This window comes from Budorcas taxicolor, chromosome 10 (genome assembly GCF_023091745.1).
Source record: "Budorcas taxicolor isolate Tak-1 chromosome 10, Takin1.1, whole genome shotgun sequence".
Taxonomy (NCBI): domain Eukaryota; kingdom Metazoa; phylum Chordata; class Mammalia; order Artiodactyla; family Bovidae; genus Budorcas; species Budorcas taxicolor.
The window spans coordinates 12535899-12562057 of NC_068919.1; the positions used below are offsets into that span (position 1 = coordinate 12535899).

The following is a 26159-nucleotide window of genomic DNA, read 5'->3' on the forward strand; positions in this document are numbered from 1 at the left end:
GCCTTTGGATCCCTGAGCCATCAGGTAGGAAGTCTGGCCACCCTGAAGTTGCCCTGCTGGAGAGTCCATGTGGGGAGACTTTATGGAGATAGAGATGCTGGAGGAGCCCCAGTTGTTCCAGTCCAGGAGCCAAGGGTGGGAGGAAACCTTCCCATGTCCACCCCGAGCTCCTGTCTGACGGACCGCACCACATAGGAGATCCTGAGACCAGTTAACCCCCAGCGCTGTGAGAAATAGTAATGGTAACACGTGGTTGTTGTCGGTGTTTTGCACCATTAATTTTGGGATGGTTTGATATGTATTACCAGATAACCAGAACACATGCTAGAGTCTTTACTGGGTTGGGTTCACTACTAGAACCATTCTCTGCTTCTTTCATTCATCCCCTTTTGAGGAAGATACTAAAGATAGATATGTTTAGAATATCTTCACTCTTCACATTTGAAACCATCTCCCACAGGACGCCTCTGCTCATATCCTCTGAGCCAGGGAGATGGGTGGGTCTTCTCACGCTAAGATATCTTTTCATTTCTTTCTTATCAACAGATGCTAACAGATTTGTGAAATTACGGGATATTTTCATTTTTCCTTTGTGCTTTTCTGTTTATTTATTTATTTATTTATTTTTTTGCCAAACTGTCTACATTGAACACATATTATTTTTGTAAACAGAAATAGTAAATGTAACTAAGAAAAAAATATATCAGTTAAGGAAGATGAGAAAGTTCTGAAGATAAATAGTGGTGATGGTTGAACAACAGTGTGAATGTACAGAATGCCACTGAACTGTACACTTAAAATGTCTGAAATGGTGAATTTTGTCATGTATAGTTTACCATAATGGAAAAATATATATAATCCTGTAAAACTCGACTTGAGTCTCAGCTCCTTCAAGGTTACTTTCCAGATGTCACCAATCCAAACCTATTAAACTCATTAAATATCTGAAATGCTGGATATTGGCAGTGAAAGTGTACTTTGAAAAGAAAAACATTGGAAATGTTAGCAATTAAAACAAAAAATATCAGTGGAAAGGGTGACCAGTTTGGGATTGAATTTGTAATAAATACATACACTTTTTAAAAAATTACCATTTAAAAAAATCAGCAGATGAATGGATAAGAAATCTGTGGTACATATACACAATGGAGTATTACTCAGCTGTTAAAAAGAATACATTTGAATCAGTTCTAATGAGATGGATGAAACTGGAGCCGATTATACAGAGTGAAGTAAGCCAGAAAGAAAAACACCAATACAGTATACTAACACATATATGTGGAATTTAGAAAGATGGCAATGACGACCCTGTATGCGAGACAGCAAAAAAGACACAGATGTGTATAACGGACTTTTGGACTCAGAGGGAGAGGGAGAGGGTGGGATGATTTGGGAGAATGGCATTGTAACATGTATACTATCATGTAAGAATCGAATCGCCAGTCTATGTCCGACGCAGGATACAGCATGCTTGGGGCTGGTGCACGGTGATGACCCAGAGAGACGTTATGGGGAGGGAGGTGGGTGGGGGGGTTCATGTTTGGGAACGCAAGTACACCCGTGGTTGATTCATGTCAATGTATGGCAAAACCAATACAGTATTGTAAATTAAAAAAAAAAAAAAGATGTATATTGTGGGAGTGGGCCTGGTAAAAGTATCGAAGGCCTTGATAAGGCCAGTGAGTCAGGGCACTGCCTCTGCCCCCTTATGTCTATGTCAGAAGCTTTCTCTGTCCCTTGTTATACTTTAATAAAACTCTGCTACATTAAAAAAAAAAAAGAAAAACATTGGAAATGTTAGCAATGAAAACAAAAAATATCAGTGGAAAGGGTGACCAGTTTGGGATTGAATTTGTAATAAATACATACACTTTTTTAAAAATCACCATTTAAAAAAATCATGTTATTTACTTATTTTTGGCAGTGCTAGGTCTTCGTTGCTGCAGAGACTTCTCTTTAGTTATGCTGCACAGAGGCTACTCTCTGGTTGCTGTGAACAGGCTTCTCATTGCAGTGGCTTCTCTTGCAGGGCACAGGCTGTAAACTGAGTGGGCTTCAGTAGTTGCGCCCCTTGGCTCCAGAGCACAGGCTCAGTAGTTGTGGCTCACAGGCTTAGTTGCTCCATGCCATGTAGGATCTTCCCAGACCAGGGATCGAATCCGTGTCTCCTGCACCAACAGGCAGATTCTTTACCTCTGAGCCACCAGGGAAGCCGATACATACACTTAAAAAAAAAAGATAATTATATAGATAAAACAAAGTTCTGCATAAATGAAAATGATTCAGTTTATTACAATACGTGACTCATCTCTGAGTACCTTTACATAGTTATAATGATGTAAACACTGAATATTGATCTAAGTAAAACTGCAGTAGAACTGCTCTATTGAAAAGATGAGGAGGGGGTAAGCGGTGTGTGTGTTTGGTGGAAATGGGAGGGAAAACAGCTAAATTCTAATCTTTCATAGTGGGACACCACTAGATAATGAAGTAAAACTGGAAAAAAGAATCACAAAGTAACATTACAAACATGTTATTTAGAGATTTTAGATCTTGACTCCTTAAGCTATGTGGGTATGTAACTCTGATAGAGTTAAAACTTAAAAAAAGAGATGATACAAGTATTGTTCACATGGTGGCCCTCCTGCCCTGAGCCATCCTTCCCCCACAGCTTTCTACACCACCTTGCTGAGCCCAGCAGCTGATTCCTGCTGGAATCACTGCTCTTGGACACCCGCTTGTGCCTAAGGCCACCTTTCCCCTGCAGGCCTGGGTTTGGAGTGGCTCTTTCTGTCCCCTTGAGTGGGACCTCTGTACACCCAACACGGTGGGCTGAGACCAGCTCTCTTCCGAGGTCTCTGGAAGCTCCGCCTGTAGCTGGATATACTGACTGTGGCAGGATGCAAGCCCTGCCTTCTGCGGAACTGAAGGTAGGTGATGCTGGTCACACTGTCCACCCATCTTTGGAAGCTGCACCCTCCATGCGGGATACTGTGGCCTCCTTCAGCCCCTGGGGGCCCAAGTCCTCACCAGGTCCTGTCCTACCTAATAGCCTTTTTCCTCTTCACTTTCCCCATTAAAGTATTTATGTCTTAGGGGCTTACCCGGTGGCTCAGTGGTAAAGAGTTTGCCTGCCAATGCAGAGTCCGCCTGCAATGCAGGAGACACAGGTTCCCTCCCTGACCTGCGAAGATCCAACATGCCTCAGGGCAGCTAAGCCCGTGCGCCACAACTGTCGAGCCTGTTCTCTAGAGCCCAGAAGCGGCAGCTACTGAGCCCACGGGCCATAATTACCAAAGCTTGCGCAGCCTAGAGCTCGTGCTGTGCGATGAGAGAAGTCAGTGCAGTGAGAAGCCATGCACAGCAAACAAGGGTAGCCCTCACTCTCCGCATGGGTAGCCCACACTCTCTGCACAGTCTAACAAAGACCCAGCAAGGGCAAAAGTCAGTCAGTAAAGTTAAAATACATCTGCTCATGACCCACCTTCTCTTCTGGTCTCTCAGACAAACTAAAGCTGTTGAGGGGCAGCCAGCAGGAGAGGGGCGGGGGCCAGATGCACAACCCCGAGGAGGGCTCTCACTGTTCAAGGCCCTTACAGCCCATCCCAGCACTCCCCTTCCCTATCATAGCCTCCCCGGGGCCACACTCAGCTTCCAGCCTTCCAGAGTGCCGGCTCCCACTTCATGCCTGTGAGGAAAGGATTCTTTGCCTAGAATGACTTACTCTCACCTGGAGAAACTCATTCCTTGACACCTAATCCAAACGCCACCTCCTCTGTGCAGCCCTACTTGACCATCCTCTTTTCTTTTTAAAAAAATTTTTTATTTATGTATTTCTTTTTGGCTGCTCTGGGCCTTAATTGCTGTGCGCGGGCTTTCTCTAGTTGTGGTGAGCCGGGGCTCCTCTTCATTGTGGAGCGTGGACTTCTCGTTGTCGCGGCTTCTCTTGCAGCTCCTGGGCTCTAGGGTGCACAGGCTAATTTGTTCCAAGGCATGTGAGATCTTCCCAGACCAGAGATTGAACCAGTGTCCCCTGTATGGCAAGATGGATTCTTAACCACTGGGAAGCCCTGACCATCCTCTTTTCCACTGCCCGGAGAAAACAGTCACTCATATTTGTTGAGTGCTGTGTGTCAGATACTAGGAATTCTGCATGCATTTTTTTCATAATGAAGCTCACAGCAACTCCATGAAGTAGTGCCATTAATAATTCTATGTTATAGAAGAGGTGGCTGAAGCAGAGAGAGGTTAAGTAACTTGCCCATGGGCACACAGTAGGAAGTGATTCGGTGGGAGACAGGAAGACAGACTCTCTAGGTCAAAGCCCATTGTTCTAACTGCCATTCTTCCCTGCCTCCTGGGGGTGGGGGGGCTCACACAAGACTCAGCACTCAACATCTCTCTTTGTACTGACCCTCTTTTGCTTATACATCTATGTCCACTTCTGGATTGAGAACCCTTGAGAGTAGACTGACTCCTCTGAGCATTCCCAGATCCCTGAATCTTTCAGCATGAGCCAGGCCATGGCAGCTGCTCAACTCATGTTGCTTGCTCAAGGATGAGTGAAGCCAGGAATAGCATTCTGCTTCTGCACTGTGACCTTGGACAAGGCACCCAACCTCCCTGAGCTCTCATTTCTTTCTTTGGAGGAAGAAAAAAAAAAGCAACATGGTGGGTGGAGGGTATTAATACTGCATAACTAAGCTTACTATGAAGATCAAATTGAACATGATGCTGTCATGAGGAAATATAGTGTAAGCGGTGGGGCACGCACCATATAGGTGTTGCTGCTGCTAAGTTGCTTGTCGTGTCTGATTCTGTGCGACCCCATAGACGGCAGCCCACTAGGCTCCCCCGTCCCTGGGATTCTCCAGGCAAGAATACTGGAGTGGGTTGCCATTTCCTTCTCCAATGCATGAATGTGCAAAGTGAAAGCGAAGTTGCTCAGTAGTGCCGAAGTCTTAGCGACCCCATGGACTGCAGCCTACCAGGCTCCTCCGTCCATGGGGTTTTCCAGGCAAGAGCACTGGAGTGGGGTGCCATTGCTAGCGGTTGATATTCAGGGTTTCCATGGTGGCCCAGCGGTAAAGAACCAAGGTGCCAATGCAGGAGACGTAAGAGATATGGGTTTGATCCGAGTCAGGAAGATCCTCTGGAGAAGGATGTGGCAACCCACTCCAGTATTGTTGCCTGAAGAACCTCCATGGACAGTGGAGCCTGGCGGGCTATAGTCCGTACAGTCGCAGAGCCAGACATGACTGAAGCAACTTAGCACGCAGCTGGTATTCAGAGGGAAATGTGTCAACTGCTCACAGGTAAAACATGTTATGCTAACAAGGGTCTTACAGTTAATGATACCTTCATCCAAGTTGAAGTGTAATTCTGGAAGATCAGCCTTCAGTCAGGCCAATGAGAAGTATCTGAGGTCAAGGCAGAGCCTGGTCACCCCCATGGGAGGCTTCTGTCCCCACCTTCCTTACTCGACCTGGAACCTGGTCTTCTCCCAAGATCTCTGGGGCTGACTTATGTTCCCCTCCCCACCCAGCATCTAACTTCTCCCCAGGGCTTGGGTCTGACAGCTCAGGTCTTGGAAAGCAGACTGCTCCCCTTGGCAGCCCTTCACTCCTTGGAGGAGATGAGGTCAGATCAACGGCAGGAGTGCCAACTTGAACTTCATAAATCACTTCCAACACGTTGACCTCACCGCAACTCCGTGAAGAAGGTATTAGAACCCCACTGTAGAGTCCAAGGTTACAGAAGCCAAGGGCTTGCTCAAGAGCACAACTGCTGGACTCAAACACAAGTCTATCAGATTTCAGATACGCTGGTCTTTCTCATGCTCCCCCCTCTTTCTCTGGGCAAGTTCAGGGAGATTCATATCCAAGACCCACCCAGTTCAGGCTTTCTGAGCTCAGCATGAGCTCAGTCCCCAGAGGAGCTCAGATTTCAGGCAAATTCCATATTTCCTTGATTCTAAGACGTATTATTTAGTTTTATGTTTCTGATATGAAGATCATAAAAATGATAACATCTGAGATTTTAGGAAATTTAGAAGGAGTCCTGGGACCGCATTCAAGGGTCTCTATTCAGTTACCAACTGGCTCTGTGCCTCTGTCGTTCTACATGCCTGTGCCTCCGGGAGTTGGCCTGACTTTTGGCACTGGCTCTGCCACTTGACAGCCATGTGGCTCTGTGGTCCTCTCTGGGATTCAGGTTCCTCATCTCTAGAATGATTGGAGGGGTCACTGATTTTATTTACTTATTTAAATTTTTGGCTGTGCCGGGTCTTCACTGCTGTGCCTGGGCTTTCTCTAGTTGCAGCAGGCAGTCTTTTCACTGTGATGGCGTCCCCCGTTGTGGAGCACAGGCTCTAAGGCACGCAGGCTCAGTAGTTGTGGCAAACACAGGATTAGTGGCTCCATCTCATGTGGCATCTCCCCAGACCAGGGATCAAACCCGTGTCCCTGCAGTGGCAAGCGGATTCTTAACCACTGGACCACCAGGGAAGTCCCAGATGATTTCTAAGAGTCTGTTCTGGCTCTGACATTCCATGAATGCGGGCTTCCATTGCTCTGTCTCAAAGGTTCTACATCACTCTGGCTGTACATTAGTATCACTGAGGGAGCTTATCAAAAATTATTAAAATATGGCTGACCTCCCCCCCCACGCAGCACCATGTTGATGTAACTGACCCCAGGAAAGACTCAGACATCCGCCTTTTTGTAAGCTCCCCTGGCAATTGTGACTGCAAGCACGGCTCAGAAGTACCACTCCTCCAGACCTAAAGCCTCAGTGCGGGACAAAGAATAGAAATTCCAGTGACATTTCAGAGGAGTCTTAAAAGCTTAAATCTGGGGAGAATTTTCTTTTGCAGTCTTACAAATAGATTGGTGGATGGGTATTCAGGAACCTATCACCTATCAATTAGATGATCCCATATAGGGGAGGTCAAAATAATTTTTTCATTAAAAATTTTTTGATATTCCAGTATCTAATAACTGATTCCTACCTGACTATAGTAGGTTATGATGGGGAGAGTTAACCAAGTATAATACAGTGCCTAGTCTAACAGTCTGCAATCTTAAGTGCAGAAACAAAATCAGAGGCAAACAGTATGGTATAAAATTAAGTGCTAAATCTAAGATAATTCTTATTGAGCACTTTTATTGCATGCCAGGCACCAAGTGCCTTCTAGTATATTAAGCGAATTCAATCCTCACAATAACCCACTGAGGAGGGTTCTGCTACTATTCCTACTTCTCACTTGAGGAAACCAAGGATCAGAGTGTTATGTAAACATGCACAAGCCCATAAAGAGAGCAAGTAGCAGAGGCAAGGGTTGAAGCCAGGCTCCAAAGCTGACGCTGGTACCCTGGTGCAATATCAGCTATGTTGGCAGGGAGACTCTCACATAAGCTCTGTAGGGTACCAAGAGGAGCCTGGGTCTGGCCTCAAAGCATGTGTTCTGCTAATTAAAAGAAGAAAAGGGGAAACTTTCCAGATGCTGGTGGGTGAGAGAAGAGACCATGTGAGGGAATGTGAGGTGACACAAGGCTTTGAGTGTCGAGTGGATTTGACTAGGGACAGGAGTGAGACGGTGAGGATTTATCATGCCGTTAAGAAGGTGGCAGTGCTCTGCCGAGTGCACTAGTGAGGTGGGAGGTGAAGTTGGTCCCGAGGACCTGCTGAGGGCAAGGGCCGTGTCCTCTCCATCTTTGTTTCCTGTTCACAGGCCTGGCACATGATTGCTACTATGTTTGGTCAGTGAAGTTGGCAACTGCTTCTTTGAAGTCACTTGGGATTCTCTTTAACCTTTTATTTTGTATTGGGGCATAACCAATTAACAATATCCATTTTAAAAATAGCCGTGGGTACATGTCAATCCCAAACTCCGTAACTATTTCCCCTGGCAACCATAAGATCATTTTCAAAGTCTGTGGGTCTCTGTCTTGTAAGTAGGTTCTTTGTATCATTTCTTTTTAGATTCCACATATAAGTGGTGTCATACGATATTTCTCCTTCTCTGAAGAAAGTCACTTGGAAAAGTTTTTTTTAAGTAGAAAACAAAACTTTAATGAAAACTTGAAAGCTCCAGTATGAAGTAACAAAATCAACAACCTACAAATCTTTCAGTCCTTTGCCTTTCAAGCAAAATATTCTCTTCAAAAAAAAAAAGCCCATTTCATAATAAATATCCCCATCTATAGGTTAGGCATGTCTGAGCTGATACATGGATATAAAATTCAAAAGAGGAAACAAAAATATTTTAAAAATAAAAATCTGAATCCTTTCCTTGAGTTGTATTGCAATATGGTTACCAACATATGCAGCACCTTGTAATAATCAAGTTACTGATTGGAGTCCTGGAACAGCCCCTGGAATGAAAGAACAAGAGATCCTAGTTGTTCATGAGTCACAGGTTGGCAGCAGAAGAAAAACTGACAGTAACTGGACAGGTACTCAAATACATGAAATCCACATGTTCTGAACAATTACACACTCACTTCAAATAGCTAATAGTCTATATGGTTTTACAAAAGCAAGCAGCTCAGAGCCTGGAATATGGCTAGTTGCCCTCTGAGTGATGGGCATTCCTAAAGCATACTTAATGCTTTTTTTTTTTTAATCAACACATGACTCCATATGAGGGGACCAGTCAAACATCAGATCCCACCTCACAGATTACCTTGGGTGTAGAAACTTCAGATGCCACTTATTTTGTTTTAGTTGCTCGGTTGTGTCCGACTCTTTGTGACCCTGTGGACTGTAGCCTGCCAGGCTCCTCTGTCCCTGGGATTCTCCAGGCAAGAATACTGGAGTGGGTTGCCACTTCCTTTTCCGGGGGATCTTTCCGACCCAGGGATCGAACTGCATTGTAGGCAGATTCTTTACCATCTGAGCCACCAGGGAAGTCTGAGAACGCTTAACCATGCCCTTCCGCAGAGCGCTTTGCCAGTGAAGATGTGCAGGTGGGGGCAGTGGCACGGAGTGGACTCCTGACACTAGCTAAGGACCATTGTCCTGTTCCCAAACTTCTATTTCAAGAGCTCAGTAGGGAGCCAATTTAGAAGGTGTATCTTTCAGTAAGGAGCACACAAACTCAAAAATCTCATTCCCTGTGTCAGACCTGATCCCACGTAATCCATTTCAGTCAGAGCTCACACCCATCCAGGGGGCATGGCCAGGGCACCAGATCGTTGGACAGAACTAGGCTGATTATTTAAATCCTGTTAATTCCCCAAACTGCTCCAAGCCCCAAATAAAATTATGGTTATGAGATCCTTACACTGCAGTTGTTTTAACTCTGCTCCCCTCCAAAGCACGAAGGGATCAATCCATATTTCTCATAACCACTGCATGGGTGAGGTCAGGCCAGAGGGCCGTCAGAGGCCTTGAGGTCATACTCTTGGTCTGACAGGACCCTGGAGCCCAAGAGCCACTGGCAAGTCCGCACTGCCATCCATCTTTGTGGGATGATAATGGGCAGTTTGAAAGCTAATTTTTGATTAGCAATAATCCTGGCTAAATTAAAGAGATCATAGTCTATAAAAAGTTTCTCATCTGGAGTGCCATAAATTATATGTACGCTGAGGCACTAAATTTCTTTAGTTTGGGTGGGTCTGGCTGATCATTTCTGGCTAAAAGTAACCTCAACAGGTTAACCCAGTGCACCTTAGTTTATCCCAGAGTCATTTAAATGTCTTTTTTTCCTTTTTTAAATATGTCATGAGGTAAAAAGGATAGGTCTATGGCAGTAGGATGTTTAATCTTTTATTTCTAAATTTTTATATATAAAAGTTTAAAGACCCTAATATAGGACACAGCATTAAAACAAACAAACATTATCCCTTTGAGACTCTGATGCCAAAGCCCTGCTCCCCAGAAGGCACCCCCACTCACTCATGGAGTATTTTGCATACAACTTCAGAGGGCTATAGAATCCAAACTGAAGGTCTGTTCTGGAAGAATTATGAGACAAATACAAATTTACTATTTTTAGAGGGGTTCATCTGCTTCTTTCCTCCACCCTTTCTCTAGTTCAGCCTTTAAAGACCAGAGAATTGCCATAGAAACCTCTGAGCAAAGTATTACACTGAACTCCCTTGTAACTTCCTAGGGAGCATGCAGAAGCCACTGTCAACTCCAAGAGGTATTCCAGAGAAACTGCCAGCTGCTCAGGGAGGAGATGCTCATCACTGGCTCCAAGCATCGCCCACCCTTGCAGTACCAGCTCCGGGTGCTGGGAACCACTTACCCATACAAAGCACACCTCCCTCTGTGTCTGGATGCATCTTTTAAAGTGAAAGTTGCTCAGTTGCATCCGACTCTTTGCAATCCCACGGAATATTCAGTCCATAGAATTCTCCAGGCCAGAATACTGGAGTGGGTAGCTTCCCCCTTCTCCAGGGAATCTTCCCAACCCAGGGATTGAACCCAGGTCTCCTGCATTGCAGGCAGATTCTTTACCAGCTGAGCCACAGGGGAAGCCCAAGAATACTGGAGTGGTTCGCCTATCCCTTCTCCGGGGATCTTCCTGACCCAGGAATCAAACCAGGGTCTCCTGCATTGCAGGCAGATTCTTTACTAACTGAACTATCAAGGAAGCCTGGATGTACCTTTGGTTAGTATCTATACTAGGAACCACATGTAATCAATCACCTTGCAGTCTTCATTCTCCACTGCAAGCACATGATCTTGTTCGTATGTTTTAACCAGTCACGGTTGCCACTAGTCAAAGCAAGAGTGTACAAATGCGGAATGGGGGAAAAAGGGACATTTACATCAATTAATTTTAGCAGCATCTTTATTGCAACAAAGAACCTGTAATAAAATGCAACAAAACTAATGTTTCACTTTACATGATTAAAAGCCATGTAGCTGAAAATGAGAAAACCCATAAACTTACTGGAGTGAGACATGCAGTTCTTTTTATACAAGTCAACGCTTAAAACAGCAGGCACTTTATGTTCTAAAATTAAAGACCTGAACTCCAATTGTGCTGAATGCAACATAAATTTGTATTTGGGTTATTTAAAAACAAACATACAAACACTACTTCTCTCTCTGTGAGGGACTTCTTAAATGATTACCTAGAACTGTCCTTTGACAAAGTAAGAAAAAGCTGGAGCCAGCACCTTGCACTAACATGCCTTCATATTTTAGGCTGCAAGATGGACAGGTGAGGTTGGGCTGTGGAAAGGTGAGTCAGGAAAGTTTCCTATGTCTGCTGGGAACGGACACTCAGCTTCCATATCTTAGTTTAGATATGGCCATGTCTCTTTGCTTACTTTAAATAGCTCTAATTTGGGTTCCTAGGCTTAAACAAGCACTTTATATCCCAAGCCCCAAACCTCCCACTACACCGAGGAAGACACGTTGAGTGTAACAATTTTAATTAACTTCAGAATGTCATATACTAATTAGAAGTACTGCTTCATTAATAAGCATGCTTAGCATTTACTTCAGAATGGAAAAATTAACCATTTTATGTTATCTTTAAAATGTTTCATAGGAATATATTAATAAATACTTCTTTAAAAATTTGCCTTTTCTACATATCATTTAACTACCATGAGTTGGGATATCTGGATGGAGTCTAGTACTGACAAAGCACTAAGGGGCTGTGTGGCCATGGGTATATTTTCTCCTCTCTATAGGGAGGTTCCTCCTCTAAAAAACGAGAACATCAGGTTATATCAAAGATATAATAGCTTGAAAGTTCTGTAATTCTATAATAATGAGAGATCTCATAGGAATCATTCCACCTAAAGAGAGACTATATTACAGAGAGGTGGGATACACTTTTCTTTAAGAAATAAAACAAGTAAAAGTAAGCATCAGTTATCTATTACCTCATTCTTTTGAAAAATCATGCATGCATTGTGACTTCTTCCTCTTATGTATGAGGCATTGGAAACAAGCCAGGAATAGCAAGAGGGAAAAACCTTCATTCCAAAATTAATCTCCAGACCAAGGGGAAATAGTTAATATCTTCTGCTTCTTTCAGAGTGAAAAAACAGCCAATAATTGTTGTATGAGGAGCAATCTTAACTATTGTTTTAGGTTCTTGAAAATCAGTCCAGTGTAAAAATCACCTACTATTTTCTTAACCCAACTCAGTCCTATAAGAGAGTTTCTTAAAGTAGCCCCACAAATGACTTGCTTTAGAGTCACCTGGAAAGCTTGTTAGAAATGCAGATTCCTGGTCGCCACTTAATCAACCAAATCCAAATTTCTAAGAGTAAGGTTCAAGAGTGCATTTCTTTTCAAATGCATCCCAGATGAATCAGATCTTGAGTCTCACTGCTCAACATACAAGCAACCATACCTACCTGATGGCTTTTCAAGTGCACTCAATTATCAAACCTGCAAAACTCCCCGTTGATGTTTAACCTAGTGCTTTTTGGTTCTCATTAAAAATGTTGCTATACTCTTGCCTTTTAGTTTGTTGCCCATACATAGGGTACAAATAGTTTTAGTGAGGTTTCTACAGATTGCCTGAATTGACTATGCTTTTCACATTGATTTTAAAAATCAAATTCAGTCAAGTTGTCTTTCTGCATGCAAATTCAGTCAGGTGTTTTCCCCCTCTATAGCAGGCGAATGGCCTTTAACTGACTGTCAGGGCAGTTAAACAGATGCATTCCTTGTGATGGGAGGAAAGCAGATGGCAAGAAACAAAAGAAAAACACCTGTGAATCTGAGAGTCCATGAGGTTCCTCTAAGGTTTGTTTGGTAAAATACGAGATGCCATCTTGAAAACAGCGATATTGGGTAAAAGGTTTCAAATGAACAACTGTCTAAAAGCTACTGTATACCATTTCTACTTTGCATATTATTTAAGGATATATCCTCGGAGGCCAACTAGGTCCACAAACAAAAATCGTCTTCAGTAATCAGATACAAACTTAAGTCATGGGGGAAAATACTTTCTTGGGGAAGAATATTACCCAAATCAATTTAATTTAACATTGAAAAGAATATAAACATATCTCAGCATGGGAAAATATCATAAACAAGAAAATCAATACATATACAGTCATAGGGAAAAGTGTGGTACCTATAATACAGTATAAATACAAAAACAGCAAAACCCAATCCCCTTCCATGGACAGAACCACCAGGTCACCCTGCCATCTCTGGACCTCTCCCACCTCCCATGTGGCCCTCAAAGATGAAGTCCACATCTCAAGCACAGTTATCTTTACTAATGGAGGCTGTGCTCTCTAGGATTAGGACTCTATTCACTCTGTAATGGTGACAGAGAATAAAATTTTTTTCTCTTGGAACACTGTTTAGAAGTACTGATAACGACTTTCCAAACATTGAGGCTTGTGATAAAAAGGGTCAAACTCTTGGGTGCCTTCTCTGACATTGGCTCCTATGTGACCCAGCTAGCACCCTAAGATTCTAAGATGACAGATCCCAATCAGCACCAATCAGCACTATGAGCTCCCTTAATAGTCAAGTGCTAGGGCTAAATCAGGAAAATGTCATGGCCATTCAAGAAATCGCTTATAAGCTTTGAACACTGAAAGAGTCATGGCTGGCTGGGGATCAGTTTATGGTAAAGAGGTTGTCTGGAAACCTCTGTATTTTAAGATCACAATATTTAAATGATGCTCAAATAATTTATAAAGGTTCAAGAAAGTTTCAATTTGTAAGGCTTCCAAAATTATGAAGAAAATAACAAAAAATTAGAATTAGAAATGTAAAAGTAACTGTAAGGAGCTTTTCTTCCCCTGAATAATGTTAGTCTGTAACTGTTGGCAAGAGAGTGATGTCTTAATTCTGGTTTCCTTAACTAATATTCTAGGAGTTTAAATTTCAATTCTTAAACTTTTTCATGAGTACTTTTGGTCAGATTATACTTCTGCTTAGTTCTTAAGCAGACCCTTGCCTTCTCCTCTCCTTGCCATTCTCCACACCCTGGTCTCCCTGACTCCACCAAAATTCCCTTCCATTGCCCTAAAACTCTGGAACATTTCAGTGAGGAAATACCCAATGGAAAATGGCACCACTAAATTTTCTGAAGAATATGAGTGAATGTGTACTTTCTTCTTTTCCCAAAGGGAAAGGAACTGCCTGCAAATATTTAAGCTCTAATTATCTGATTAAATTTTTCCTGCCTGTAATTATCAATATTATAATCATGCTACATATATAGTTACTTGCCTTTATATGAAAAGAAAAACCCACTCGGTCATATCAAAGAGAACCATTTATACTAGATACAATTTAAATTGGCTAAAAACTGGTCAGAGTTTGAATGAAACAAAGTAAGTGTCTTTAGGAGGCCACTAACTTAACCTTGAACAATCATTAATGATTGGTTAAATCTTAGGTTTAATAGTGATTACTTTATAACATGCTGGATACACCCCAAGCAATGAAGCAGAAGCTATTCAATTACATTTAAGTGCTATCAAATCTGTAACTAGTCAGAGATTCTGGAATTGAACCAAGCCAATCACTAATATCATCATATTTTAACAAACTCAGAAGTATACTGTAAAAATACACTAAGTCCATGAGGTTTCATAATGCTATTAAAAATGAAAATAAGGTAGTATGAATACATGGTGCTAATGTCTTATTTTTCTCAGTGATTTTCAAGGTATTGCTGGGTCCCTTAGAAATCTGTGTCATTTAATTTTGTGTGTGTATGGTTAAGGTATTAGATTACTATCCACAAGCTGTAAACACCTGCATGGCACCAGATATACTTTCAGAAGTAGATGTTATGTGGCAAGTACCAAAATGTGATGATCAATTCTCTACTGATTAAATTTAAACTTCCTCATTTGGTTAAACAGCCAGTGTATACCAGAGTTCTACACAGGTCAAAATTATATCACTTTCAGAGCAGCAATACGTGATCCAAGGTTTTCTTGAAGGTAGTGCAAAAGGTGCAGTTCATAATGTTCTCCAGATTCAGGGACTCTTATGCTGTGTCTCTCCTGAGGATAGATCTTAAAAACAACAACAAAATCAAAATACAAAAAATAAGAACTTAGTATCTCCTTCCAAAGCTTTCCAGAGATTCTCAACGGGATTAATAACATGGAGCAGAGCTTCTCCAAGATATTGCATACACACCTCCAATGTAAAGGCTCCCCTCCTTTTTTTCTTTATTATTACTAAAAACCTTTTTTTTTGGCCATGTCCCACAATGTGTAGGCTCTTAGTTCCTGTCCAAGGTAGGTACCAATGCCCCCTGCACTGGAAGTGTGGCATCTCAACCACTGAACTGCTGGGGAAGTCCCTCTTCTTTTTGTAATTCCCTATGTATCACTAAGCTTACAGAAGGATCAATGGTTCTCCAAGTGTGGTTTGCAGACTTCTGGAGTCTTCAGAAACCCTTTCAAGGGATACAGAGGGCCAAAACTACTTTCAGGACAAAACTAAGACAAAACTAAGACATTAAAGAATAAGCGTTTATTCACTGTGTTGGCACCTGCACTGATAATGAAAGGCAATGGTGGGTAAAACTGCTTGTGCCTTAGCATGAATCAAATCAGTTTACGCTTTAGTAAATAGGAAAAAATGCCAGCTTCATTTAAGCAGAAGTAAAATTTAGAATTTTATTAAATTGCAACCCTTGAGCAGAGGTCTTTTTATATTCTGTGGTGATAAAATGGGCAGAATGCATAAAGCACTTCTGCTACAGGATGTCTGAAGGGAAAGACTTGTACAACTGAGTTTTCTTTCTTTTATCTGTGCCTTGAGGCACACAAGCTCTTAAATCCCCAGCCGGGGATTGAACCCATACCCCCTGCACTGAAGTGTGGCGTCTTAACCACTGGATTGCCAGGGTCTCTAAAACTGAGCTTATAAATGGAACTCCATTTTCTCACTTGAAAGAAAGACATCTACGGTGATTCAGACTTGGCTATTTGGCAAACATTCTCTCAAAAATAATGTGAGCTGGCTACTTCAAAGACAACATTGACAGTATTTGTTGTTAGTGACAAATTTCGAGATTTTAAGTGAAAATTAGAATTTTGGAAAACTTGCATCTACCACTACTATTTCATGAGTTTCCCAATACCTGGAAGACTTTTCTGTTGGGATCAGTGGTAGCATTAACGCATGTGATTTTTAAAATATTGTATGATGAAATCAGTCAACAATTAGAGGTGAACCAGTGTTTTCCAGATGACCAATGCATGGATAAAAGATGCATCTGAAGTACAAGATCCACCCAACAGACTATAACAGAGCATGAAAAGTTTATAGATACGGCTTCGGATTCCACACTAAAACTAACCTGTAAGAAAGTACCATTTGTCCAGCTTTAGTGTAGCAACAAAGAAGAACAGCCATTATTATCTGAAAAAGCTAAGATATTACTCCCATTTCTTAGCTAGGTATTTTGTGAGGCTGAAACTTCTTCACTTATTTAGCCAAAACAACACTGCACAACAGAAGTAGATACGAGCATTGAGGTGTTATTTCTTATTAAGTCAGATATTACAGGGATTTACAAATATGTAAAACGGTACTAACTTTCTCAGTAAACTTTAAATTGTTTTCCCCCATTAAAAAAATGTGATCTGTGCTAATATGTAATAATAGTTTATCATTGTTAAATAAATAAATATTTTAAGATTTTCTTAGTCAATGTAAGAGCAATACTCATAGATATAACTCACGCAAACAAAAACTGTTTGGTATATAAAAGGGTCCTGAGACCCCTGAAAACTGATGCTATACCTAAATACCTCAGAGTTTACCTGAACAAACGCCAACTGAAACATAAAAGAAGGAAAAGTCACATTCTTCATTTCTTACGAGTGTATAATCCACACAAGGAGTAGAAACAAGGAAGGGAAGGAACAGTTTCTCTTAAAGGCTTTTTTTTTTTTAATAATGGAGCAATGGAGGTGGGTAACTTTTGGTTTCTGCCCCACTGTCAATATAAAATAGAAGAAAATTAAAAGACCATACATTCAGGTCCTAAAAATCCTTTACAACAATGAAATCAAGCAGCATTTCCTCACCCTTCCAAGGGGAAGAAGAAAAGCAAAGGAGGGTAGTGAATGGACTCCTGTCATCTTGTCCACGATTACAAACTGAAAGCAGACACAGACACACAAGTCATGTAATCGGACAGGCCAATTTTCATCCTGACTTCAATAGAATAGAACCTTAACTTTTATCCAACCAGAGGCACTGCTAACTATGCCTATTATTTCAGTTCTCTTAAGCAGAGAGTAGCCACAGCTGAAAATTCAACCTCACTCCATAGTTTATTATATTCCAAAGTAACCAATCATGAATCATGACTATTTTAACCAGAAAATTAAAAGAACTCACCTGTAAATCATATGGCTTTCCAGCCCTCACTAAAAAACTCAGTAATATACTGGTGTGTGCAAAATGAACATTCTCATCCAAGAACCCATGTAAGAGTAGTAAACGATTTGGTCTGGAGAAAGGGAAATATCAGAGGATGAGGTAAAATAGAGAATATGGGAAAACTACTTAACTTGTTAAAACTAACCATAACCTACTACAATAACTTTCTTATACTGTAATGTTAGAATAAGGATTCAACGTTTCAATATTAAATTAGTAATATATCAACCAGATGCATTTTTTAATGAAAAAAATTAAATGTGTTCAATTTTCTATTAAGATATTATCATACATTAATAATTATAGCATATCCCTAGAAAAAGAATAATCATATATGCTATTTGTAAAATATATGGAAGCAGAAATGGGATTTTTTCCACTCTGAAACAGTGGTGGTGTGCTGTGCTTAGTTGCTCAGCTGTGTCCAACTCTTTGAGAACCCATGGACTGTAGCCTGCCAGGCTCCTCTGACCATGGACATTCTCTAAGCAAGAATACTGGAGTGGGTTGCCATGCCCTCCTCCAGGGAAGCAGTGGTATACTTAATAACTTCTTTTAGCACTTAAGCAATTGCTTCAAATATAACTTGCTAAAAAACCCAAATTATATGAGCTAGCCTATAATTCAGCTTTAAGAAAACAGCCATGCTTTCTAGTAATCCATAAAATATTAGTTTTATTTTTGTCATATTTGTAGCTTTCCTTATTATTAAAGACAATCTTAAAAATACAATTTTAAATTTATAATTTTAATTTTAAAGCTTGAACTTACTCAGAGGGGAATTTTTCTGCTTGCATGGCTACAGATCCTAAGTAATAGCCCTGTTCATTCTGGTCAGGGTGACCCATATAACGTTCCGTGTAGCCTGTATCATAGAAGATCCACAGAGTGACTGGGGCCCCAGCAATAGCAACCTACAGAAGATAACAGTGACAGTCAAGTGCGGTTCAGAAAAGAATGGTTAACACTGAGAGTCTGTAACTGCAAATTTATAGGCTAAAATTATCTTTAGGCTTTAGCCTCACAACTGCAGTCTCAGGCTACTCAGAAAATCAAAGGGGAATGCCAAGGTCAAGAACTTGATACTTAATGAGTCAGATAGCTTCATGTTCCACAGAGGTGGCACACACTAAATCCTTAACCTGGGCTGGATGAAACACAAACATGAGTCTCCATGAGAAGAGAAGGCTGAGCTAGAACATATGACTGCCTCGGTGTAATGAGGAAAAACACGGGACAAGCGTCAGCTTTACATAGGAAGGGCAGTCACTTTCTTCTTTTTTGTTCTTTTAGCTTCCGTTGGCAGTACAAAATGTAAAACAATGAATGAAATTTATTTACGTACTAAACACTTGTCTCATTTTAAGGCTCCCACACAGTTTTATATTTAATTATTGTAATTACTTTCTTGACAGCTGCAAGCCTGGGAAAATTATGGCAGTATTCAGACTTCATTTCGTGGTTATTATAAATAAAGATTATCTGAATATACAAAAACCTTATCACTTTTATTCCTAAAAATAAATAATTTCCACTGTAAAATAAAATCATGTTAATGAAATATTAAAAAAAGAAAAATGCTACTCATTATTTCCATTTTCTTAACAGTTTTTAGCATCTTTTTTCTAACATATTTTTCTAAGAGTTTGTTTATAAAGTTGTAATCACTGCTTATATATTTAATAGTTTATTCATTTGGTACAGATTTACTTAGGACCTACTATGTGCTAAGCATTGTGCTTGGCTGCTGAGGATACAGTATAAGGCAGACAGATCCCTGCCCTCAGAGGCTGTAGCCCAATAATTAAACAAATAAGAACAACCCAATACGAATGTGGGTTTTACTAATCATGACTATCTCCCATAATATTTGGCATATGTCTGTTAATAGCTAATAAATGATCAAGCGGACAAGTATTTTATACAGACATATACAGATAAAGAAATATAAATATATATCCCACAAGTTGACAAGATAAATCTATTATTTCTCATGGCTGTTAAACACACAAACCCTAACATTTCATAATACTGTCAACTTCAGAAATTTGGTTCTTTTCTTGTATCTCAATTTATAGAAAATTCTACCCTTATTGCAAAAGAAACACCATAGGAAATCACATACCCTGAAGATATCTGACCTCTGCATTAACGCCATTAGGGACAGGTATCCTCCATAGGACCAGCCATGGATGCCCACACGATCTAAGTCAATGAAATCATATTGAGAGGCTAGATACTGGAGTCCTTCCACTTGATCGTCAATTTCTATTTGACCCTGTCAAAAAAGGGAGAACATTTCACTGATTCTGATAAATAAAAATCTCATTATAAGAGTGTTTTGAAAGCTGGCAGATGTTCTTACTAAAAACACCTGTGGTTTTTTTTTTTAGAAAAGAACTTATTATTGATTGAGATTCTGTGGCTTGGAAAAAATTTTTTTAACTCTATTTAGAGATAGGAGCCTGTAGCTTCTGTTGCTAGCCTGTCCTAGAGTTTAGTTACCTCTTAGTCACAAAGTTCTTTCCTACTGCAACCCCAAATGTCCTTTGTCATATGGGTATTTCCCATTTCCATTTGTTCTGTTGTCTGCTAAGAGGTCAGTATCTTCCTTGTAACAAGCCTTCCTATACCCAAAGATGAAAAATTAGCCCCCTTAAGTGGATGACTAATTTTACTTCTCTTTAAAACTTCATGCAATAAAGTGGAAGGAATCACTCTCGAGGTCTTGTCCTCCTCTTTGCCCATTATCTACCTCTAGGAATTGAACATACAATTTCTTTAAAGTCCTATATAGTCCTAATTCCTATCACCACCACCCTATCTGTATTACTAGGCCTGCCAGTGCACACAATCTCACTTCACTGAGCCAAAAACAAAAATAAAAACAAAAACTTACATGAGAATACAACATAAGGTCAAAGAACTGGCTGTGGGAGAAAATCCCCATGTCTTACTCAGCATGTCCAATACACTGGCAAACACAGTAACTGCCTTACTGTGCAAAAGGAACATCGGATTCTCATCATTTCCCAAAGCAGCAGAAAGGACATGGGGCATCTCTAAAAGGTAGCATTTAAAGCTTCCTGTAGAGAGAAAGAGGCTTGTCACAAGGAAGGCACTAACCAGTTGGTTTCTCTCTTCACAGAGGACAGAACAAATCTCAATTATTCCTCTTAATAGTGTACAGGATGCTGAAAACTAAATGTGATGCCTTCTGGCTAAACTGGACATAAAAAATAGAAAGAGAGGGGGTTTCTATGTAAAAGTGGTTCTTTCTCAGCTCCACAAAGCTACTTATAGGTGGACTGGAATAGCCTAGTGAGGATCAGGTGGCACCTTCCCTCCCACCCCAAACACACACTCACATATGTACACACGCACACTCACATATGTACACACACACACTCACTCACAGTCCCTTCCCCATTTCTGTCTCTGGGATTTCACATCAAACAAAGCACCAAAAACTGCAAACGTCTTTAAAGGAGAAATGTCGGCATGCTCACACACCATTTTATACTTAAAGGCGCCTTCAAATTTAAGCCCTCGGTGGCAGGACCCCCTGTTGTCTATCACCACAACCACATAGCCCAGAGAGGCCAGGGTGTTCAGTCGGAAGTACTTCACGCCTTTAAACCGATTATTCACCAACTGCACCTGGGGAAGAAAGACAACTTCAGTGAAATGGATTCTGTGGTGACACACAAAAGCAAATGAGAGAGGCAGGATGCTGCTAAAAATAGAAAGCTTACATTTTTAATATTATTTTGCCTATAAAATGAAATTATTTTCTTGTGGCAAGAATACATAAAATGGACCCTCTTAAAAATTTAAGTGTACAATACTGTATTGTTAATCATAGGACAATTTTGCACAGCAGATCTCAAGAACTTATTCATCTTGCATAATTCAGGGTTTTTTTTTAAGGTCACTGTTTAGTAACTGCCTCTTTCCCCTTCCCTGATATATTTTTAAATTAACTTAAATCTTTTCACGTTTATGTTCTTTCTTTTCTTAACTTCACATGCAAAGTCAGAGGATTAATGAACAATTACAGACTTCAAAATCATAATCTAGATATTAACTACAAGATAAATGATTTAGTCTATTCCATAAAAAAGTTACAAGAATGATTACTTCTACCTTGAGAAAGAAATGCACCCTTCAAATGATGGAACAGGATCATTTTTTTTTCTCCCTACCTGTATATTCTGGGATTGTCTCTGACCAGTAGAGGGAAAACTTCAGTACTTTAATAAAATACTGTGACCAGTCAGCTTACTTTTTCCTGTTACACAGATCAGTGCAAAAGGTGATGATTCTTAAAAAACTTTAGCATCCTAAAAACTATACTTCAAAATGACCGAGAAATTAAATGCAGTTTAGTGCTTCATCAGAAGTAAACTCTCCAGTGAAAAAGCTTTAACTAATGGGCAAAAAGCTACAGAAGTTCAAGGTTTTGGTGGACACTAAGAGGAAAGAGGAACTAAAGAGCCTCTTGATGAGGTGAAGGAGGAGAGTGTAAGAGCTGGCTTAAGACTAAATATTTAAAAAACTAAGATAATGGCATCCAGCCCCATTACTGCATGGCAAATAGAAGGGAAAAGGTGGAAGTAGTGACAGATTTCCTCTTCTTGGGCTCCAAAATCACTGCAGACGGTGACTGCAGCCATGAAATCAGAAGACGATTTCTTCTTGGCAGGAAAGCGATGACAAACCTAGACAGTGTGTTGAAAAGCAGGGACATTACTCTGCCAACAAAGGTCCGTACAGTCAAGGCTATGGTCTTCCCAGGGGTCACATATGATTGGGAGAGCTGGACCGTAAAGAAGGCAGAATGCCAAACAACTGATGCCTTCAACGGTGGTGCTGGAGAAGACTCCTGAAAGTCCCTTGGACAGCAAGAGATCAAACCCATCTTTTGTTTTGTTTTGTTCCGTTTCTTGGTGCCAGAACCTGGGACAAACCAGTCAATCTTAAGGAAGATCAACCCTGAATATTCACTGGAAGGACTGAAGCTGAAGCTGAAGCTCCAGTATCCTGGGCATCTGACGTGAACAGACGACTCATTGGAAAAGTCCCTGATGTTGGGAAAGATTGAGGGCAGAAGAAGAGGGCGTCAGAGGAAGAGATGGCTGGAAGGCATCACTGATGCAATGAACATGAACTTGGGCAAACTCCAGGAGATGGTGAGGGACGGGGAGGCCTGGAGTGCTGCAATCCATGGGGTCGCAAAGAGTCAGACAACTGGGGGACTGAACAACAACAAAGACAGATAATAAACAAAAAATGCATTCTGGCAAAATTGAGAAAGTGTTCTCTGGTGGAAACCATTGGGAAAACCAAGTTAGTCAGGAATTAAAATAAGAATTGATGCTATCTTCACTCAATCAACATCTACTGATCATTTACTGGGCTAGACTGGAGGTGGGCGTGTACAAAAATCTTCCTTTTGAACTTCTGGATGCTTAGTTACCACTGTAACAACTGCCAAACAGGTCTTTCTGTTTCTATACTTGCTTCCATATAAGCTATTCTCATAGTAACAGAACGATGTTTTAAAAATGTAAACCAAGTATGACTTTATAGCTTGGCTCCTTCTAATGGTTGGGCATTTAGATCAGAGTAAGATCTAAACTCCTTACCACTGCATTCGAGACCCTACAATATTTGGTCCTTGGCTATTTTCTCTCACCTCATCTCATACCATTTCTCCCCCTTGAGCACTGTATTCCAGTCTTACTATCAATTATATTGAGTTGGTTCTAACCCAAGGACCTTGACATTTATTTTTCCCTTAGATCTTTAACGTGGCTCATCCCTTCTCATCCTCTGCAACCTTAGAGAGCTTCCTTGACCTTCCGATCAGAACCCTCATTTTAGTCACTTTGTTATCTTCCTTCTCAACAATTATTCATAACACTGCCATTATATGAAGTTATATAATTTATCTTATTTTCCTCATTAATCTTCATGAGGGTGGGACATTAGTCTGACTTGTTCATTGTGGTATCCTCACTGCCTAGAATACTGCTTGGTACATAACAGGCACTCAGTAACTATTTGCTGAATGAATGAATGAAAAATAGAGAATGATGGTTTTCCTTTCTACCTTGGAAAGAGGTGTTTGGTGGGCAAAGGTGCTTGTTTTTCAAGGAAGGGAGCTGCAAAAAGAAGCAGTAAGCCTAGAAGAGCACAAATACGAACATATAAGAAAATTAACTCACTTCTTTGCCTGCTGTAAATCACCGAAGACGGCCTCAGCTGCCTGATAGAAACATTTTCCCCCAGAGCCAGTGTTTTTGCCTTTGTAGCCTCAAGGCCTGCATCTTCTTAGAAGAAGGCACTTAAACATAATGCCCTTTAGCACCAAGAATTCAAAAGTTTTCTTCAGTTATCAATTCTTCAAAACCTGTACTCTGCTATTTTAACCTCACTTATGCATTTATGTTTGCAGAACAGTGTCCAACACATAGGAAGTATCATAAGTATTTGTTAAATAAACATTTTTACTTATTTATTTTTAAAGGTATTCACTTTTATTAATAACCATGTATTGATTTCACACATAGTTGAAATAAAACTTTTTACAATCCACGGTATGATCCATGATTAAATACACATCAAAAGTACAGAGAAAGACATTCATTTTTTGATATAATGATGTGAGATTTGTGACTTTAACGCTTACCAAACAAAGCCTAGGAAGCACTTAGTAAGCATGATATACACTAATTCCATGCCTTTTCCAGGGTTTCTAACAGGTTTCTAGGTTGCTGCTAAGTCACTTCAGTTGTGTCCGACTCTGTGTGACCCCAAAGACAGCAGCTCACCAGGCTCCCCCGTCCCTGGGATACTCTAGGCAAGAACACTGGAGTGGGTTGCCATTTCCTTCTCCAATGCATCAAAGTGAAAAGTGAAAGTGAAGTCGCTCAGTCGTGTCCAACTCTTTGCGACCCCATGGACTGCAGCCTACCAGGCTCCTCCATCCATGGGATTTTCCAGGCAAGAGTACTGGAGTGGGGTGCCATTGCCTTCTAAACAAACAACACTACTGTTATCAGTAAAAAGTTTAAAGCAATAAGCCTTAACAACTTCAAATAGAATTATTTGTTGCTTTCCTTGGTTTCACTTATGTCCTACCGCAGGCACTGCTACATTTAATCAGGAAGTAATTCCTTTCATGTTATGAATTGAGACATTGTTCCTTATTCAAAAAGACTTCCACTTTGACCTGAATACCCACCAAGGGAAGAAAAAAAAAAAAAGGCTTGGATCACTTTTAGGATTTAATCAAATTTTGCAAGGTTACTGTGTGCTAGTAGAAAGATCTGGTCTTACATTAAGGAGTCTCTTCATAACTAATCAAAATGATTATCAAACACAAGGATGAATGATCTCCCAATGGGTTGAAGTGCCAACCAATTTTATCACTCAAAGTCTTATGGTGACATCTTCCTGCAGACTGAACACCAGATTTTCCTCTGGCCTCACCAAAGAACACTTTGAGAAGCAAACAGCTATATTTTAGTGGTATTAAGTACATTCACACTGTTGTACAACCACCAGTGATTTCCAGAGCCTTTTCATCATCTGAAACAGAAACTTCAAATCTTTAAACAATAATTCCCTATCCCTCCCCCAGTCCCTGACAAGCTCTACTCTACTTTCTATCTCTATGAATTTGCTTCTTCTGGGTATCTCACACAAGTGGAATAATACAATATTCATCATTTTGTGCCTGGCTTATTTCACTTAGCACAATATCCTCAGGTTTATCCATGTAGCATAAGTCAGAACTTCCTCCTTTTTTAAGGGTGCATAATATTCCTTTATATATCATATTTTTTTACCCATTTGTCTATCAATGGACACTGGGGTTGCTTCCACCTTTTGGCTATTGTGAATGATGTTGCAATTGACACTGCATACCTGTAACTCAAACAAGTATCCGAGTCTCTGCTTTCAATTCTTTTGGGTATATAGCCTGAAATGGAATTGCTGGATCAGATTATGATTCTATGTATACATTTTTGAAGTACTGCTATATTGTTTTTCACAGCAGCTGCATCATTTTACATTCCCATCAGCAAAGTAGAGTTCCAATTTTTCTACACCCTTACCAACATTTATTATTTTCTTTTTTACTTAAAAAAGAGCTATTCTAAAGGGTATGACGTGCTATCTCACTGTGGTTTTGATTTGCATTTCCCTAATGATTAGTGACACTATCTTTTCATATGGCTTAGACTTTTTAAACTTAATTACTAATGTAAGGGGGGCTTCCCTGGTGGCTCAGACGGTAAAGCGTCTGCCTACAATGTGGGAGACCTGGGTTCAATCCCTGGGTTGGGAAGATCCCCTGGAGAAGGAAATGGCAACCCACTCCAGTACTCTTGCCTGGAAAATCCCATGGACTGAGGGGCCTAGCAGGCTACAGCCCATAAGGTCACAAAGAGTCAGACATGACTGAGCGACTTCACTTCACTAATATAAGGAGTCCTTTAGTCTTAAAAATCTAGATAACCAGCTAGTTTTTATAGTATGTTTTTCACATATCTCATATATCATTTCTTCATTGGGAAGAAGAAACATCCTTCTTATTTAAATAACAGAACATGTAAAGCTTTTAAGAGTGCCCTGTAGTTTCTCTCTTGAATTTCTTTATGTTACACCTTTAAGTTCACAAAGATCTGGCTTTCAAGTTTTTAAGAGAAGTCTCATTTAACTCTTTCATAATTTATGTGTAGATAACTACAATGAAAATCATGTTTTGTTTGTAAAACACATTAAAC

General features: G+C 40.5%; 1 protein-coding gene across 2 annotated transcripts in view; it reads right to left on the reverse strand.

Annotated features, from left to right (window-relative positions):
• Positions 1–12964: 12964 nt before the first annotated feature.
• Positions 12965–26159, reverse strand: part of DPP8 (dipeptidyl peptidase 8) — a 49495-nt gene continuing 36300 nt past the window's right edge. The window contains exons 16-21 of one of the 2 annotated variants that reach the window (XM_052646261.1): positions 20875–21021; positions 19487–19639; positions 18133–18275; positions 17320–17431; positions 17004–17075; positions 12965–14972 (exon numbers count right to left, since the gene is read on the reverse strand). In XM_052646261.1, the coding sequence (XP_052502221.1) occupies positions 14850–14972; positions 17004–17075; positions 17320–17431; positions 18133–18275; positions 19487–19639; positions 20875–21021 (750 nt within the window). In that variant the 3' untranslated portion in view covers positions 12965–14849. The remainder of the gene's footprint in view (positions 14973–17003; positions 17076–17319; positions 17432–18132; positions 18276–19486; positions 19640–20874; positions 21022–26159) is intronic. The other variant, XM_052646262.1, reaches the window with a different exon arrangement.